The 18,066-nt window shown below is 34.0% G+C and overlaps 2 protein-coding genes across 3 annotated transcripts; one reads left to right on the forward strand and one right to left on the reverse strand.

Annotated features, from left to right (window-relative positions):
* The first annotated feature begins 2,161 nt into the window (after positions 1 to 2,161).
* On the forward strand, positions 2,162 to 4,576 carry LOC128185931 (uncharacterized). 2 transcript variants are annotated; one of them, XM_052855641.1, is made up of 6 exons: positions 2,162 to 2,184; positions 2,618 to 2,716; positions 2,815 to 3,479; positions 3,592 to 3,674; positions 3,752 to 3,858; positions 4,203 to 4,575. In XM_052855641.1, the coding sequence occupies exons 3-6, from the start codon at positions 2,818 to 2,820 to the stop codon at positions 4,407 to 4,409; spliced, it is 1,059 nt and encodes a 352-aa protein (XP_052711601.1). In that variant the 5' UTR covers positions 2,162 to 2,184; positions 2,618 to 2,716; positions 2,815 to 2,817; the 3' UTR covers positions 4,410 to 4,575. The 2 variants fall into 2 exon arrangements, with proteins under 2 accessions (XP_052711601.1, XP_052711602.1); XM_052855642.1 differs by lacking the exon at positions 2,618 to 2,716 and having other exon boundaries at positions 2,168 to 2,184; positions 4,203 to 4,576.
* An 8-nt stretch (positions 4,577 to 4,584) lies between these two features.
* On the reverse strand, positions 4,585 to 17,124 carry LOC128185932 (uncharacterized protein CXorf65 homolog). The gene is made up of 6 exons (XM_052855643.1): positions 16,971 to 17,124; positions 5,927 to 6,013; positions 5,404 to 5,523; positions 5,134 to 5,208; positions 4,919 to 4,972; positions 4,585 to 4,800 (listed from the first exon to the last, which is right to left on the reverse strand). Exons 1-6 carry the CDS (start codon positions 16,996 to 16,998, stop codon positions 4,622 to 4,624), a joined length of 543 nt encoding a protein of 180 aa, XP_052711603.1. The 5' UTR covers positions 16,999 to 17,124; the 3' UTR covers positions 4,585 to 4,621.
* Positions 17,125 to 18,066: the final 942 nt, after the last annotated feature.

Genomic DNA, 18,066 nt, shown 5'->3' on the forward strand with positions numbered 1-18,066 from the left:
AACCTCTGAAAATTTCATTAAAATCGGTTGTAAACTTTTTGAGTTATAAAGCCGAAAAGGAGTCAGAAAAAAAAATAAAAAGAATAATAATAACTAGAGCAAAGCTCGTTGCAAAGCAACGAGTGGGTCTTCCGTTAATGTCGGAAGTAATGCTGGAAGTTCCTGTAAGAAGCAGAGCTCTTGAACCAATAACAAGAGTAACTAAAATAAAAAGATGAAAAAATCGAATTATTCCTGGTACGACTTAACAAAATCCGAATGATTTTAAGTACGACTTAACAAAAACCTTCCTGATTTCAAGAACGACTTAACAAAAAAAATCCGAATGTGTTCAAGTACGACTTTACAATTATTTTTGGTACGAGTTAACTTTACTCTGAACATTACGCTATTTTTTAAACCAAGGACGCGGAAACAAAATTTCCGGAAAAATCAATTTTTAAACCCCAATATCTCTTTAATGCATTGTCCGATTTTAAAACAGATTTCAGATTTAGGTTCAGCTTAAAAAGCTCTACAAAACACATATTCATTTTTGATTTTATCAGAAAATTCATTTTTTCGAAAAATTTGTTTCACTTCCGGTTTTGACCAGAAGTGACATATTTTTATTTCGAGCCTTATTACAGAGGTAAATCGACCAAATCATCACCATTGAAAATTTCAAGCCTCTATCTAAAAGCATTTTTAAAAAACGCCGCGGACAAAATGACTTTTTGAAATTTTTAAAAATGACGTCACGTCAAAACGGAGGTGACGTTCTCTTTAAAACTTTAACATTTTTGAGGGACGCCAACTTGCAAAAATCTCTGAAAATTTCATCAAAATCGGTTAAAAACCTTTTGAGTTATGAGGCAAAAAAGGAGTCAGAAGAAAAGAAAAAGAATAATAATAATAATAATAAAAAGAAACCGAAGAATAACAAGAGGGTCTTCCGTTGGAAACGGAAGACCCTAATAATAGAAAGAAACCGAAGAATAACAAGAGGGTCTTCCGTTGAAAACGGAAGACCCTAATAAAGAAAAAGAAACCGTAGAATAACAGAAGGGTTTTCCGTTGAAAACGGAAAACCCTAAATAGTTAAAACATTTACAATAAGCACTTGTACACGTACTTTGTAAACATGGTCACAGGTAAAACACACCGCTGCGTTGTAACAACATCCAATACTAGTACTCCATGATTCTCATTGATTAATTCTTACAGAATTACATTTTTTGGTGAACAGATACACACAGATTAATCGTTTGTGTTAAATTAATTTTAGAATCAAGAGCATTATTGATTTCTGGAACATTTTTATTTTCATTGATGGTTTTATTAAAATTTTTAACTTTATTTTAAATAAGCATGTCAACTTTGCTATGTTTATATCAAGAAGATTATAGGTACAGTTTTCATGAAAATGTATATGAAACAAGAACATGCATGTGTTTCCGACGATGGTCAGTGTACAATTATATGGCCATTTAACACAAAGTCCATACCCGTGGAGATATGTATAATAGTGAAAGTTACTGACATAGACCTTTGTCTGGCGCAAATCTTCCAAACGTCAAAGGAGGCTGACTACGTAAGTGCTTGTACATGACTTGCATAAAAGCTGTATAAGTTTACAACATGCATGCACTATCCAAATTGTACGTATCTATGATGTAACTGCATGTTTACTACATTGCACATTTAGCCACCCCCCCCCCCTCCCTCATCCCTCCTTTTTTGGGAGGGGGTGAATAATTATATTCCCTTAAATTTCAGCATCTAGCTTGTATAAATAAGTATATTTACATTCGCTTAAATTAAATACACAGTCATGTTTGCATTCCACCATAATTCGTGTTGAAACAAAAGTAAGAAGTTCAACATCGGCTATTAAATTAAACATTGAGAGCTGGAACGCCGTGTCAATATGGAATAGTATATCGATATTCCACGCCGAGGCTCTTATGGCCGCCTCACCGTGTACTAGCAGCGATCAATCAGATTCAACTATTCAGTGCCTTCAAGTGTTGCTCAGTAAAGAAACGCCAGCTAATCTACACTTTACACTGACGATTAAAAAACTGATAACCGATGAAAAGGAGACCTCATTATCAAATTAAAGCCACGGAGTCTATTTGGGAAAGAACTTAAGATTTCACCTTGGTCACTATATATATCCTTGCACCTAGAGGTCCTGTGCAGGTATGTTAAATTACTGATGATAGAAAATATATAAAGCAACAATTCAATAAAAGGAAATCAACAATGTATGGTTATTTTAAAAAATCAGTTGTGAAATGTAAAAGGTTTCGTAAAATCGAAGGTGTCTCACACCTTTACTCAAAGATCAAACATGGTTACCAATAATCTATACGCCTTCCAGAATAAATGCCCCCTTTTCCTGTAAAATTCCCACTTCAGCATTCTATTTTTTATAATTTTCTATAGAATTTAAAATCGAAAATGCTAGTCTAACGAGATTTATTAAAGGACAGTTATCTCTGAGGAACATTAAATTACCCCTTTAAAAAGAAAAAAATGTAAGCATTGAAAGCTAAGATATTTCATACCTCACTGAACTGACTTTTTAACACGACAGAGATTGAATAGAAAACAAATCTTTATTTGTTGATAGCACTCTGTTTCTCAGTGGGCTCAACATGGATTCATGTGGCACAAACATCCCATAGCAATAGGGAATTCTTCGATTTCCTTTTCACTGTCGGAATAACAGGTATTTCTCTAATGATTATGGAACACTTAGCAAAGTAAGACAATACATATTGGATTTAGCGTGATAGTATACAAAAAGTTTTGTCTATTTCATTGTAGAAGATGGAGGACAAGGAAGGAGGCGGTCCTACTACGGACGCTCTACCAAATAGTGCTGAGAATATAACACACGACAACAAAACACAGGATAGCGCAACATTCAAGACAGATGACAATGATACCGTGAAGGAGGAAAAACAACAGGAGGATGACCCGGAACAGGATAACACCAGCCCTCCTCAACAGGCTCCAGAGCCCGTAGAAGAATCGGAGTCACTAAAGAAAATGAGAGCAGAGTTGGAGAGAATGCGAGTGGAGGACAAAAACCGAGAGGAAATAGCAGCGGCAAAATATAAAGAAGATTTTAGACATGAGCGTAACAAATTAGAAGAGGGGAGGATTGCGCAAGGATACATGTTTAACCCCGATATCCGGGACATTAAGAGTGCTATAGCGGACATCATGAAAGAAGAGCGCGTGTGTATGTTACAGAGACAGATCGATGCTCTAGATAAGGAGGAGAAACAGGTTCAGGAGGAGATAGACCGGAAGTATGGCCAGCTCTTCTCTACAGACCGGAAACATGACCTTACAGCCCTCGCCAACAACTTTTTCTCCTTGCCCGGAAATGCGGGTCTTCCGGAACACATCACGCGTGCTCTGACGTCAGAAGAAATAGCAGACCTAAAGATAGTGTTTGATCTGTTTGACGTGAAAGGAAGAGGGTACTCGAATGCTCTTTAGACAAATATTTTGTGCATTGCTATGTTTTTTGAAATCAGAAGAGCAGTTGATATTGACTAAAGATGCCAATGTTGTATTATTTTCTTATTTTAGATACGTCAGTTCCAACGATTTAAAGAAAGCTCTAGCTATGCTAGGATTCAAAGCTTCAAAGGCAGTCCTTGGCAATATGATAAGTAGGTATACTAGTATGGATATTTTTTAGGTGCTTCAAAATTTCATTGATTTAAAATGATACATATATTTGTTTAAGGTGAAGTGGCAGGGGAAAAGAAAGTGAAGGTGACTTTCAAAAACTTCTTGGATTTTGTCGTAAAAAGTCAAGGCGATGGTCCCGACCCGTACGGTGAAATCAAACAGGTGTGTCTATATATAAAGAGGATTTGTTTTCAGTCGTTTGTTGATTGACAGCTAGCACATTCATACTCTTGACTTGTCTTTTAAAAGTTGAACGTTATCTTTAAAATCGTTCCCGTTGATGGCTCGAAAAGTTTTACAAATCAAAACAATGAACTCATTTATGTTAAACCAAGAATAATTAAATAGTTATATTTAAGATCTGAATATAATTGATTCAAAATGTTAAACTGTTTAAGTTCAAGATTATTTTAATGAACATCGCATATACTTTAAATCGGTGCATAATGCGTTTTATACGTGATGGTCTCTAAATCTACATGGTATTTTATGTTCCTATGTCTCAGGCCTTCGACTTGCTGGATACAAACGGTAACGGGTTTCTAACGCTGGAGGACTTGAGAGACGCCTCTATGGAATGCAGCCTCAACTTCTCTAACAACACGTTACGCGAGATGTTACAAGAGGCAGACAAACATGGCGATGGCAAGATCAATTTGGCGGACTTTACAGACATTATGTTACTAACCAGTAAATTCAAGTATGCGTCCTGACGCAATATATGGCTTTAAAATGCATTTATCATTGATCTCGATTGAAAGTAAAGAGCTGTTATGCAGCTAGTTATAGCTTTTGTAAGTAGAGATAAAACCATGTCTATTGTAAACAGCTTGAAATAAATCATTTACCAAGTGCCAAAACCAAAGAACGTGTGATATTTTTTGTAACTTATTTATTAATATTTTCATCAAGGGTTGGTCGGGAATCACGTGCTGACCTTTCGTTTTTTCTTGGTCTTCTTTGGAGATGAAGTGGCGTCAGGCAGGGGGGACTTCGTTTCCTTCCGGCTAGAACCGGAAGCGCTGTGTCCTCTCTCGCTCTTCTTTTTGTTCAGCTTCCCCTCTTTGTTTTCTTTGGGAGCCCCGTTCTGCAGCAGCTCCGCTTCTACCACAGAACAAAATCAATCAATACAACATTATCAGTCATGAAAAGTACAGTAACTTTGGTCAAACACTAATGTTAATAAGCCGATGAGTTGTTGGTTAAAGATCTATTTACTTACCTGTCTTTTCTTCTGCGATCTTTTGCTGCTTTTTATCCCAATGCTTTAATTTCCCTGGAGAAACGTTGTTTAAAAAGAAAGAACTTAGAACCTTCAAATGAACAAAGTGTTTAATAAGAGAGAGAGAGAGAGAGAGAGAGAGAGAGAGAGAGAGAGAGAGAGAGAGAGATATTTTTACAGTTCAATTAGTTTCTGGTAATGTATCATGTACGTACTCTCAAGGAATTGATACTTCTTCTCCCAGTCTTGTAACAAAGGGGTAATCTTCTTTATGGCGTTGTCCTCATACACTTCAACGACATAAAATCAATTCATCAGTTTCAAGGTGAACATTAATATTGTTGTGAGTTTGTTCAAACTGCAAAAGGCAATTTCTTACACTACGTCAATACAGATGGACAAAAATCTGTTGATTTGTTAATTTTTCGAGGAGGGAAGGGGATAGGTACAAGCTTATGGTAAATAAATTCCCATCTTGTCCTTACATTCAACGGATGCCAGGATGTAGACCCCTCTGGGCGAGAACAAGGAGACCACATTTTCGTTCGGGTTCTTGGTGAAGAGTTCAGACGCCCACGCATTCTCGTCAATCAGATCAACCACGTCTGTAATAGATTACATGTGTCTACAGATCAACTACGTCGGTAACCAAAAGAGACTACACAGAGTCTAACAATAAGCCACGTCTGTAACAACAAAAGACTACACGGTATCAACAATCAACAACGTCTGTAACAAAAAAGACTACATGGTGTCTACAGATCAACAATGACTGTAACAAAAAAGACTATATGGTGTCTACAGATCAACAACGTCTGTAATAACAAAAGACTACTCGGTGTCTACAGATCAACAATGACTGTAACAAAAAAGACTTCACGGTGTCTACAGATCAACCGCGACTGTAACTAAAAGAGACTACAATGTGTCTAAAGATCAACCGCGACTGTAACCAAAAGAGCTCGAGACTACACGATGTCTACAAATGTATTATATTTAAGTAATTACCTTTGGGGTCAACTTTGCATTTTTCTCTTATGAAGTCAAGAAAAAGTTTGCAGGTGCAATCAGGATTTAGAATAAGATTTTCGCTTTCTGAAAGAGATATAAAAAAAAAAACAACAACCAAAAAAATTAACACGTTTAAAGTGATTACAAAGCAAGCAAAATATAAACTTTTAGCTATTCAAAATGGCTTTTTTGTCGATCATGAAGTATTAAAAGCCTACAAAAAGATAGAAATTTCACCTTTCTGTAAATAATGCATGTCACGATCCCTATCTTGTCTTCTTCAGAGACTGAGCTTTTCAAAGTTTTTGGATAAAATATGAAAGGAGATAAATTCTGTGAAACACATTTTTGCATTTATCAATCTATTCTGAATAGCTTAATCAAGCTTACGTGATGCAACTTCTGTAATTACTAAATGCATTTGATTAATGTTTTGATTGGAAAAGTCCCATTGAACATTATCTATTTACATCGACCGAGCATGATTCCCACTATTTCTCACAAAAATGAATCGCAATTCATAAATCTCTATAAAAACTGACAAGTTGAAATCACCTTTCTGTTTTGAAACATCCCCTATAGCTTCTCGGGTTTCAAAACACTGCTAAAATAAAGAAGTCTAGCTACGGGGGTATTGCTACTCAACAGACACGAAAGTATCCGTTTTTGCCGTTCCAGTGAAAAGTGGTATGTGCATGTCAATATGTAGATAGAATGTTCTATCGTTAAAATGAGAGATGTTTTACGGACCCGGTTTAACGATAGAATTCGTCCCATATACTCGCTTCGTAGCAAATAAAACAAGTATTCCTTTTAAAGGAATGATCGGAAATAATTATATATTGATAGCTAGAAGCAATCAACATGATCAGTTTGATGTAAAATAATTAAAAAAGTACTGTTTTTTTTCATCAGCAAAGTGGACCGAAAACTACGAAAGCCGAATAGGGCCACATAAAAAAATATTTTTATCTCGTAATTACGAGAAAAGATCTCGTTATTACGAGTTAATTATCTCGTTATTACGAGAAAAGATCTCGTTATTACGAGTTAATTATCTCGTTATTACGAGAAAAGATCTCGTAATTACGAGAAAAGATCTCGTTATTACGAGATAATTTTCTCGTTATTACGAGAAAAGATCTCGTTATTACGAGATAATTTTCTCGTTATTACGAGTTAATTTTCTCGTTATTACGAGAAAAGATCTCGTTATTACGAGAAAAGATCTATATAAAATGGTGCGTTTCTGAAAAAGAATTCGACTGGATCACACTTTAACGAGGCCGGGTCTAATTTGTTCTGAAAAGATCTCGTTATTACGAGATAATTTTCTCGTTATTACGAGAAAAGATCTCGTTATTACGAGATAATTTTCTCGTTATTACGAGTTAATTTTCTCGTTATTACGAGAAAAGATCTCGTTATTACGAGAAAAGATCTATATAAAATGGTGCGTTTCTGAAAAAGAATTCGACTGGATCACACTTTAACGAGGCCGGGTCTAATTTGTTCTGCCCTAGATTTTTGGATGAAACTTTTTACATGAATTTCTACTGATATAATTATTATTTTAAGATTAAAAAATAAGACATTTACCACACTGTTTGTTTAGGGGGTCATCTCAAAGTGTGTTAATCTTTAACATAGGACCCTATGGGATTTTGCTTTAAATGTATCAATTTTGCATATTTTTTTACATTTTTTCAAAACTTCTGCCCTAGGGATTTCTTTTTCTGTTCTACATATTAAAGTTATTGCTAAAAGGCATCTAATGGTCAAATAAAAAAAACCTTTTACCTCCTGGTTTGTTCCAGGGGTCTTATCAAAGTTGATTTTTGTATGCTCAATTTCCCAGATTCGTCAGATAATGGCTATTTTTTATTTGACAAAAGCGGAGAAGGTGATCTAAATAGTATTATTAAAACATTCAGACATATTTAAGTAATAAAAAAATATATAACATCACATATTAAGGGTCATTGATATAAAATACATGGTTACTGTCTGAAATATATGAAATTAGCTATATTTAGGCGGGTTAAGAAAACGTGACAGAAGGTTAGGCTTGCTGAACCCTCTTCACGTTTTCGACCCGAGCCCAAATATAGCTTATACTTTGAGACATTTATGTTTATTCCACAATATAACATTATTTTTACGCATCAAACGAGATATTTTCAACAATTTTCGCTGAATATCTGCAGTTGAAACTATCACGCCATGGCGTCAACCTAGCAAAAAGATGACGTCACAATACAAATGAAACGCTGCGCGAAAGCGTGCGTACTCGTTCTGTACTCGGCCTCGTTAAGTCTATCTTTTTCATTCCAGAAACGTTGATTCAATTTTGATCAATATTTAAAAATAACAACGATCATTATTCATTAATTTCTACATATCAAAATGATTGGATTTGACATTTTATCTGGTATTAATAAAAGGAAAGAACTTTAGGTAATTTTTCTATTTATCTTATATATATTATAATCCCACTCCGAAGTAAATACCAGGTAGTCCTATAGTCGTAAAAACACAGTTTTATTAGTTACAGATCACTTTAATGACTATATAGTTTCAGTCATGGATATGGATACACAGGATTTACCCGAATTTGTGTTTTATATGTTCATACACAACCTACATGTATATTGAAAATCATTGATTTTATATAAATATTTTTGAGTCTGAAAAAAATAACACGTATCCTTCTTAATTATTGACATATAGTTCAATGAATTTTTTAATCAATTTGCTTTGCTAATTCTTCTAAAATTTCTTTTAAACTGCTTGGTCCGATTTTATATCAAATTATGCGTTTTAAACGATGATCACATGTGCTAAGTAAGTGTATATTAATAGACTTTGCAGTACTTCATACACTTTATATAAAAAGAATAGAATAATGAAACGCGCCATTTCAAAAATAGATCTGTTCTCGTAATTACGAGATAATTAACTCGTAATAACGAGATCTTTTCTCGTAATAACGAGATCTTTTCTCGTAATTACGAGATCTTTTCTCGTAATTACGAGATAATTAACTCATAATAACGAGATCTTTTCTCGTAATTACGAGATCTTTTCTCGTAATTACAAGATAATTAACTCGTATTAACTCGTAATAACGAGATAATTAACTCGTTATAACGAGATCTTTTCTCGTAATTACGAGATCTTTTCTCATAATAACGAGATAATTAACTCGTAATAACGAGATCTTTTCTCGTAATAACGAGATCTTTTCTCGTAATAACGAGATAATTAACTCGTAATAACGAGATCTTTTCTCGTAATTACAAGATAAAAATATCTTTTTAAGTGGCCCTATTCGTCTTTCGTAGAAAACCCTTGGCTAGCGAAGATGTGTATTTTTACAAAATATAGAATATTTTTAATCTGTACACACACCATGCATAATTTCATCATCATTAACCGTCAACAAATTTAATTTTGAAATAAATTTGGGGAAAGCCAATCGTAAACTCCTTGTCTAGTTTTATATTTTTAACGTAAGTATTTAATTTTATTGTATCTTCAGAATACTGAATAGGGCTCTTCAAAGAGCATTAATTAACACGTATACAAAGAAAGAGTTGTATTAAATAATTTAATGCGACTGAAAAACATTGAATGCCATCATAACTTGCTACTGAGGTCGCATTATAAAGTAACCTTGTTTATAAATCAAGCCGTCTTTCTAGCTACTATTATGCAACATCAATAGATCGAGGTCAGTTCATGGATCATCTTATGATTGAGGTCAGTTCATCGAGGTCACCTGCATTACTGAATGAATCGTTCGATCGAAATTCTTACGCGTGAGACAAAATGTGCATTCATGAATTAACAGGTCGAACTGTATTTTTTGTATGTTTGCATCTCTTAAGGTAAATGAATTGAGTAAAATGTTATATAAATACTAAACCAAACTTCAAGTTTTTGTAAGAACTACTTATGCAAGCGGAATGTATGCGCACGTGGAAGCATTTGCCGTATGCCTCATATGGACACAACAGTGATCGGCCGAAGCCGATCACAAAAATAATATCGCGCTGTATCTCGCCTAAATTCCCATATGATTGGTCTCAAATACCTACAATTTTGCTCTTTTATAAACCCATATGACCATATTAATTGTGGTTTTTGTTGTTTTTGCAACGAAATCACTGCCACTTTTACATCAGTTATGGTCGCCATGTTGATGATAAAATCTGAGACATTCCGAGTGCGATTTCCGACAAAATGGCAGGCAAATTCAAACGTGTATTTTAACAAAATGCCTTGGTACGGCTCATTAAATGGATTTTTTGTGGACTTAACTGCACATGCATGTTCAAAAAGGCTTGCAATGTTTAGATATGTGTTATTCCCCTGCAGATTATTTTGATCAGTCTTAAAATCGACGCAAAGCTCATCCGCTTTGCGGCTGCTACATTGCAAGTATATGGGACGAATTTTTACTGTGACCTGAGCGTAGCCTGGTCACGGTAAGATTATTCTTTCTAGTCATTATGAAGATATGTTGGATATTTTCCCTTCCATCGATTTCAGTTGTAACGTGTAAGTATCGCATAGCCCCCTAACTCCGTCACTACCCTAACTCCGTCACTTTCGGGAAACTCCTCGCCGTTTGAAATTAAGTACGATTATGACGTCATATTTTACATGTCAAAAATCTTTAATCAAATGTCATCAATTTGCAATGGTTAAATTTAAGGTATCTCACTCCTCATGTTTTGATTTCATTGCGCAGATGATCATTATATTGAAAATGAATATGATTTTATTTATTTAATCATCACAGATAGATTATTATTTGATAATTACACAACATTCATAAAAAAAATCCATTTGAATTCAAGAAACAAACAAGTTTTTGGGGAACTATTTTTTCGTGCGGAAGGCTTTTTAGACGAAAATGACAGAAACAAGCAATTTTATGAATTTTCAATATACTTTTCTTTTTATTATACCTTATTCATTATTCACATTTTTAACATTTGATAGGTTTGTAACATATTTTATAGGTTCTGTGTGACATGTACAAAATCAAATCTTGAGAATATGATAGCCGTTTAGCATAACATCATGCATATATACATGTATAGAACATGTCTGAAATTTTTTAAGCCAAATTTTGCAAGAATTTTACCTTTGAAGCCCTATATCTAAAATTTGACATCACTGACCCCCATGTTATATTATGTCAAGATGATACTGAATACAGATTTAGGCAAACTGGATTAATCTTATAAAATTCTTGATATTCAAAAAGTTTTTATTTCAAATCAAATTGTAACTATTATAGAAATTGTCTATTTTAAGTGCAAAAAGGTCACACAAAAATTTATGCAGCTTTGTACAGTTTTTTTTTTCGTAATCCCTCTATTCAGTGTGACCATTGTGCATAATTAAAAAACAATATTTGAAGAAATAAGTTTGCTTAATCAAAAATACTGACAACAAATCCTAATCAGGATGAAATTGCATTTTAGGTGCAAAAAGGTCAAATTAAATGGGCCATAACTCAGAGGGATGGATACTGGTCCCCCATTATCTTTGTATTTTTTACGTTTGTTTTGTCTACAGATTTCAATGATATACTTCTCAAGAAAATCTTGATACAACAACATTGAGGAGTGGGATACCTTAAGAATGTGTCAAAAAATAACAGAATTAAACCTTGTTCATTTTATGCACTAATTGTGTGAAATCGGCTAAAACTTTTTCACGGGTGCACTAAAATATCGATATTTCTGACATGCGGGCCCATTCGACCATATTTACGGTGGTCAGCAATTTTTAGAGAGGTCAAGATGAAACATTTCACACGTAATACATTTTTGATTAGGGTAATTCATACATTTTTTTCAGTCCGCAATAGCCTTTATGCACTACTCTTGATGATAACGTCAAATCGCTCATGCCGATACTTTTGCCTTATACAGGGTATAGATATCACCGGTATATCGCTATTTAGAATATGCTACATTTCTAAAAATGTTACAAATAAATAATATAATAAGTAATATATTAATTAATGATATAAAATATTTGAAATATGTAAGGACATAAATCAAACGGCATCCATACATTCTGAAAAGGCCATTGTGATTGTTGTTACATGGACCCATTTTTTATTCTGGCGATCATTTCATTTCGATGAAATTAAATACAATTTAAATTATATGCACCATTTTTACTTATTATAACTTGGCGTAGATACAAATGGAGTTTTAACTAAATTGTTAATGTGTCTTCATTCCCTGCCATATCATAGAGCATGTGGGTGACGGAGTTATAGTCTGTCCCAAGATACTTATGCTGCATATTTGAACGATTTTTAATAAAAATACACATACCTGTGACTGAAGTGCAATTAAAATCGATGAAAGGGAAAATTCCCAAGATAAGTTCATTCACACATTATCATATTTCCCTCGTAAAAATTCACAGGAACGAAAACAGATTTCCTACGGAGATTTATAATGGGGAATGTTGATATCTTTTCCCCATTTGGAAATACTCGGGACCCCTCGCGCAATTTGTCAACGTTATCATCCGGGCGTCTTCATCTCCTTGGCAATGAAAAAACCTCGTAGACTTTTTATTTTTAGCCGTGTACTGATACCCGACAAGCTAGAGGGGGCGTTTCAAAGGGGAAATCTTGGGATTTTTTTCATACTATTGAATGAACATCGTCTGAACCAAGAGGTATTTATAAATATTGAATAATTTATATAGGATCTCTCATGATTTGCGATGGTATATGATTTTTATCCAACGAGTTGTGTGTTTTCTATCCCCGAGCCTTGGCGAGGGGATAGAAAACACACAACGAGTTGGATAAAAATCATAAACCATCGCAAATCATGAGAGATTCTTTTTATCACATGTTTTACCAAGTATTTTGTTAATCCCAACTTTTTATGTAAAAATTGTGATTGTGAGCGGCACAATACATTATTTACAACACGTCAACAACGTTACGCATGGAAAAAAGTTCCTTTAAGTTTAACCAACAGACATTTATTTTCGAACATTTTTTTATGAATTCATGACAAATAACTGAAATAACATTAAATGTTTCAAATTTATATCTCAACACCCCTCAACTGAATTAATTATTTACTTTTTCATTCTACGTCAACCAACCGTCTAAACCTACGTAATGATTAACTATGACGTCACGTGGCGTAAGAACACACAGTGGAATATCATTTAATATTTATTCGTTTGATGAGATATCGGCGCTTCTGATTGGTCGAAAAATTTCTTTGATTTAAGAAATGAAGATAATAATTTTTCTATTGATCGACGTATCAAAGAAAAAATTGACCGGAAAACTTCATCAATGCGCGTAGCGCATTGATGAAAAAGTTTTCCGGTCAATTTTTTCTTTGATATGTCGATCAATAGAAAAATTATTATCTTCATTTCTTATCATTTAATTAAACATTTTCAAATAAAAAAATGTGAAGTGTCATTGATCAAAAATGTAAATAATGTATATGAAGCAGCGCGTATGAATACCAAACAACAACAGCAACAATACTCAAAATGGATGCGCCTTCAGCTGATGCTGATCTATTGAGCTAATTTTAATGGATTAAACACAAATAGTGAGTTAAAATCTAAACCGGCTGAATTGAAAACGAAAGGAAAATACATGTGATATTATTCACTGTGCAGAAAAACTCGTATTAAAACTAGTTTTCATGTGAGATCGCTGGAATATGCAACTCAATGGACATAACCATCCAAGGAAAGGCGATCGTGGACGAAAATAGCTGATATGTCGACAAAGAATAGTATGTATAAGCGACTTTTGTAAACGTTGTGGTAACTAGATAGCCAGTGATGTCCTTGAATGGTATATCTGCCGCTTGGAATGCGCCGAAGGAGTTGATCGATGCATTTCTCATAGCTTTTCTTTACGACGCCATTTCTGATGACCGATCATGTACGTGTGTAAATTAAAAACTTATCGTTACCAAATTTGAACAGCAGTGTAACCGTGAAAGTTTATAGGCCTATTTGTTCGTTATAATATTCCTGGAAGAGGAACAGCCAGCCTCGCTGTAAATGTTCATTGATCTCAAGCAGACGAAATCGTGAGAAGACGCTTAATTTTCTATTTCGTGAATCAAATAATGTGTTTTATTCATTTTTGAAGGTTAAACTTTCAAGTTTTTAAATTCCCAAGGTTGCATTTTCTTTGCTGACAATAAAACAGACACAACTTTACATTTTGTTGACAGTGTTTATCTTGGAAATACCTGTTCTATAAATAGTGTTAGACCAGAACAGTTGAGAAAAGTAGATCCGGCAAAAATTTTATTGATGCGGGTATCAAAGAAATTTTTCAACCAATCAGAAGCGCCGATATCTCATCAAACGAATAAATATTAAATGATACCTGCATCAATAAAATTTTTGCCGGATCTACTTTTCTCAACTGTTCTGATCTAAAGCTATTTATAGAACGGGAATTTCCAAGATAAACACTGTCAACAAAATGTAAAGTTGTGTTTGTTTTATTGTCAGCAAACAAAATGCAACCTTGTGAATATAAAAACCAGAAAGTTTAACCTTCAAAAATAAACAAAACACATTATTTGATTCACGAAATGGAAAATTAAAGCGTCTTCTCACGATTTCGTCTGCTTGAGATCAATCAACATTTACAGCGAGGCTGGCTGTTCCTTTTCCATGAATATTATAACGAACATATACGCCTATAAACTTTCACGGAAACACTGCTTTTCAAATTTGGTAACGATAATTTTTAAATTTACACACGTACATGATCGGTCTTCAGAATGAATAAGCGTCCTAAAGAAAAGCTATGAGTAGGTATCAACTCCTTCGGCGCATTCCAAGCGGCAGATACACCATTTAAGTACATCACTGGCTATCTAGTTACCACACCGTTTACAAAAGTCGCTTATACATACTATTCTTTGTCGACATATCAGCTATTTTCGTCCACGATCGCTTTTCCTTGGATGGTTATGTCCAGTTGCATATTCCAGCGATCTCACATGAAAACTAGTTTTATTACGAGTTTTTCTGCACAGTGAATAATATCACAAGCTACCGCATGTATTTTCCTTTCGTTTTCAATTCAGCCGGTTCAGATTTTAACTCACTATTTGTGTTTAATCCATTAAATTCAGTTCAATAGCTCTGCATCAGCTGAAGACGCATCCATTTTGAATATTGTTGCTGTTGTTGTTTTGTATTCATACGCGCCGCTTCATTTACATTATTTACATTTTTGATCAATGACACTTCACATTTTTTTATTTGAAAATGTTTTATTAAATGATAAGAAATGAAGATAATAATTTTCTATTGATCGACGTATCAAAGAAAAAATTGACCGGAAAACTTTTTCATCAATGCGCTACGCGCATTAATGAAGTTTTCCGGTCAATTTTTTCTTTGATACGTCGATCAATAGAAAAATTATTATCTTCATTTCTTAAATCATTTAATATTTATTCATTTGATGAGATATCGGCGCTTCTGATTGGTCGAAAAATTTCTTTGATACCTGCATCAATAAAATTTTTTGCCGGATCTACTTTTCTCAACTGTTTTGATCTAACACTATTTATAGAACGGGTATTTCCAAGATAAACACTGTCAACAAAATGTAAAGTTGTGTCTGTTTTATTGTCAGCAAAGAAAATGCAATCTTGTGAATATAAAAACTTGAAAGTTTAACCTTCAAAAATGAACGAAACACATTATTTGATTCACGAAATAGAAAATTAAGCGTCTTCTCACAATTTCGTCTGCTTAATTGAGATCAATCAACATTTACAGCGAGGCTGGCTGTTCCTTTTCCAGGAATATTATAACGAACATATAGGCCTATAAACTTTCACGGTAACACTGCACTGCTGTTCAAATTTGGTAACGATAATCATAAGTTTCAAATTTACACACGTACATGATCGGTCATCAGAAATAGAGTCGTAAAGAAAAGCTATGAGTAATGCATCAACTCCTTCGGCGCATTCCAAGCGGCAGATATGCCATTTAAGTACATCACTGGCTATCTAGTTACCACAACGTTTACAAAAGTCGCTAATACATACTATTCTTTGTCGACATATCGGCTATTTTCGTCCACGATCGCCTTTCCTTGGATGGTTATGTCCAGTTGCATTTTCCAGCGATCTCACATGAAAACTAGTTTTAATACGAGTTTTTCTGCACAGGGAATAATATCACAAGCTATCGCATGTATTTTCCTTTCGTTTTCAATTCAGCCGGTTCAGATTTTAACTCACTATTTGTGTTTAATCCATTAAATTCAGCTCAATAGCTCAGCATCAGCTGAAGGCGCATCCATTTTGAATACTGTTGCTGTTGTTGTTTTGTATTCATACGCGCCGCTTCATTTACATTATTTACATGTTTGATCAATGACACTTCACATTTTTTTATTTGAAAATGTTTTATTAAATGATAAGAAATGAAGATAATAATTTTTCTATTGATCGACGTATCAAAGAAAAAATTGACCGGAAAACTTTTTCATCAATGCGCTTCGCGCATTGATGAAGTTTTCCGGTCAATTTTTTCTTTGATACGTCGATCAATAGAAAAATTATTATCTTCATTTCTTAAATCAAAAATTTATCCCATGAGTGATATCCACCGTATATTGGAATTAACATGTGATAAAAGAAAATATGCGGCAAAAATATCTTGGGACAGACTTATAGGTTCATAATTAAGATATAATAAGCACGCGATTATATTTAGTGATTGCAAATGATAAAAACCACAAAAAATAATTTACAGAGAAACGCGGGAGGTTTTCTGCTTCTGGTGACGGAGTTTGGGTACTCGGGGATACCGGTTTCTTTCACAAGTATGATACTTTTATTCAATCGTCCGAATGTGACGGAAACAATAACTTGCGATAAACTGTTGAACTGTGAGCGATGTGACCCATGGGCCTCTTGTTTTTGGTTGGGGATCTTTTATAGAGGGTTCATAAATTAAAAAGATAACTTACCTCCATGTTCAACTATGATAAACGTCATTTTAGCATTATGAGTAATAACGTCGTATTTTGTGACGTCATGTCCGCGGATAACGACGTGATTTTTTGAAAATATCAAAACGAAAGTAGAAGTTGCATTTCAGGCTACATAGTCTATACACTCGGCACAGAAGAATGTTTACACAGGCGAGTTGGTCTCTCAGGTAAACATTTAGCAACACAGTTGAGAACTTTCTTTCAGTTATTTGAAATGCACCGAACATATGTGATTTTATTTTAACATTTAAGGCTGCAGATTTTATCGGCGTCAGAGGAGTCGTGGATTAACAGGGCTAGTTGAACGGTAAGCTAACCTAGCCGCTACGTAGATATTCGTAGCCTAAATTTTTTATGCTAAGCATAAAGCAATATGAGCTGCAATTTTCAAGTTGAATTTTTTTTTTACGAAAATGTTATTTCCTACTAAAATGACAAAAAAATATCTTTTAGCCATATTTGTGTGGATAAGGCCATTACATGTAAGAAGCCTTAGTTGCAGCAAAATTAAATTATTGTTGTCCTGTAAAAAAATTGATTTGCTATAAATTCCTTAGTAGAGAAATCTTTCCTCTAACAAAAATTAATCATTTTTTCGAATCTTATTTAGGCCTATGAAAAAATTGTATGTTTAGGGTAACACTGATGAAAAAATTAGGTTAGGTAGGTAGGGATTTTTTAAAAATTTTATCATAGGGGCCTATTTTTTTCTGCATGAATCCTAAGAATGTTTGTTTGTGCCATATTTAAAAATGGATTCTTTAATAGAAATAATATAAAATTCACAATCGGACAAAAACAGATATCTAAAAATGGTAGGATCAGAGCATTTTTGTAGGTTAGGTCGGGTTACCCTAAACACACATCTTTTTGGGAGTTGATTTTAATCAACTCTCCTATGCAGTCACTCTGACAAACCGAAAGTGAAACAGTGTTTGGACCTAAGTACAAATCATCACCACTGACAAGTCTTAGTTCTTGAATATAATAGAAAAATTTTATGTACTGTATGCTGAAGCATTGTTTTTCAAGGAAACTTATCTATAAACACTTTGAAAATAGTAAGATGTTA

Source organism: Crassostrea angulata, chromosome 5 (genome assembly GCF_025612915.1).
Source record: "Crassostrea angulata isolate pt1a10 chromosome 5, ASM2561291v2, whole genome shotgun sequence".
NCBI classification, from domain to species: Eukaryota; Metazoa; Mollusca; class Bivalvia; order Ostreida; family Ostreidae; genus Magallana; species Magallana angulata.

Bases quoted from the DNA above. Each gene is read 5' to 3' on its own strand.
- LOC128185931 (XM_052855641.1), top strand. From the start codon at position 2,818: ATGGAGGACAAGGAAGGAGGCGGTCCTACTACGGACGCTCTACCAAAT. The intron at 3,480-3,591 runs GTACTCGAATGC...TTCTTATTTTAG, and splicing joins TTTGACGTGAAAGGAAGAGG to ATACGTCAGTTCCAACGATT. The intron at 3,675-3,751 runs GTAGGTATACTA...TATTTGTTTAAG, and splicing joins AGTCCTTGGCAATATGATAA to GTGAAGTGGCAGGGGAAAAG.
- LOC128185932 (XM_052855643.1), bottom strand. From the start codon at position 16,998: ATGACGTTTATCATAGTTGAACATGGAG. The intron at 5,209-5,403 runs GTAAGGACAAGA...ATGTCGTTGAAG, and splicing joins CATCCTGGCATCCGTTGAAT to TGTATGAGGACAACGCCATA. The intron at 4,973-5,133 runs GTACGTACATGA...ACGTTTCTCCAG, and splicing joins GAAGTATCAATTCCTTGAGA to GGAAATTAAAGCATTGGGAT.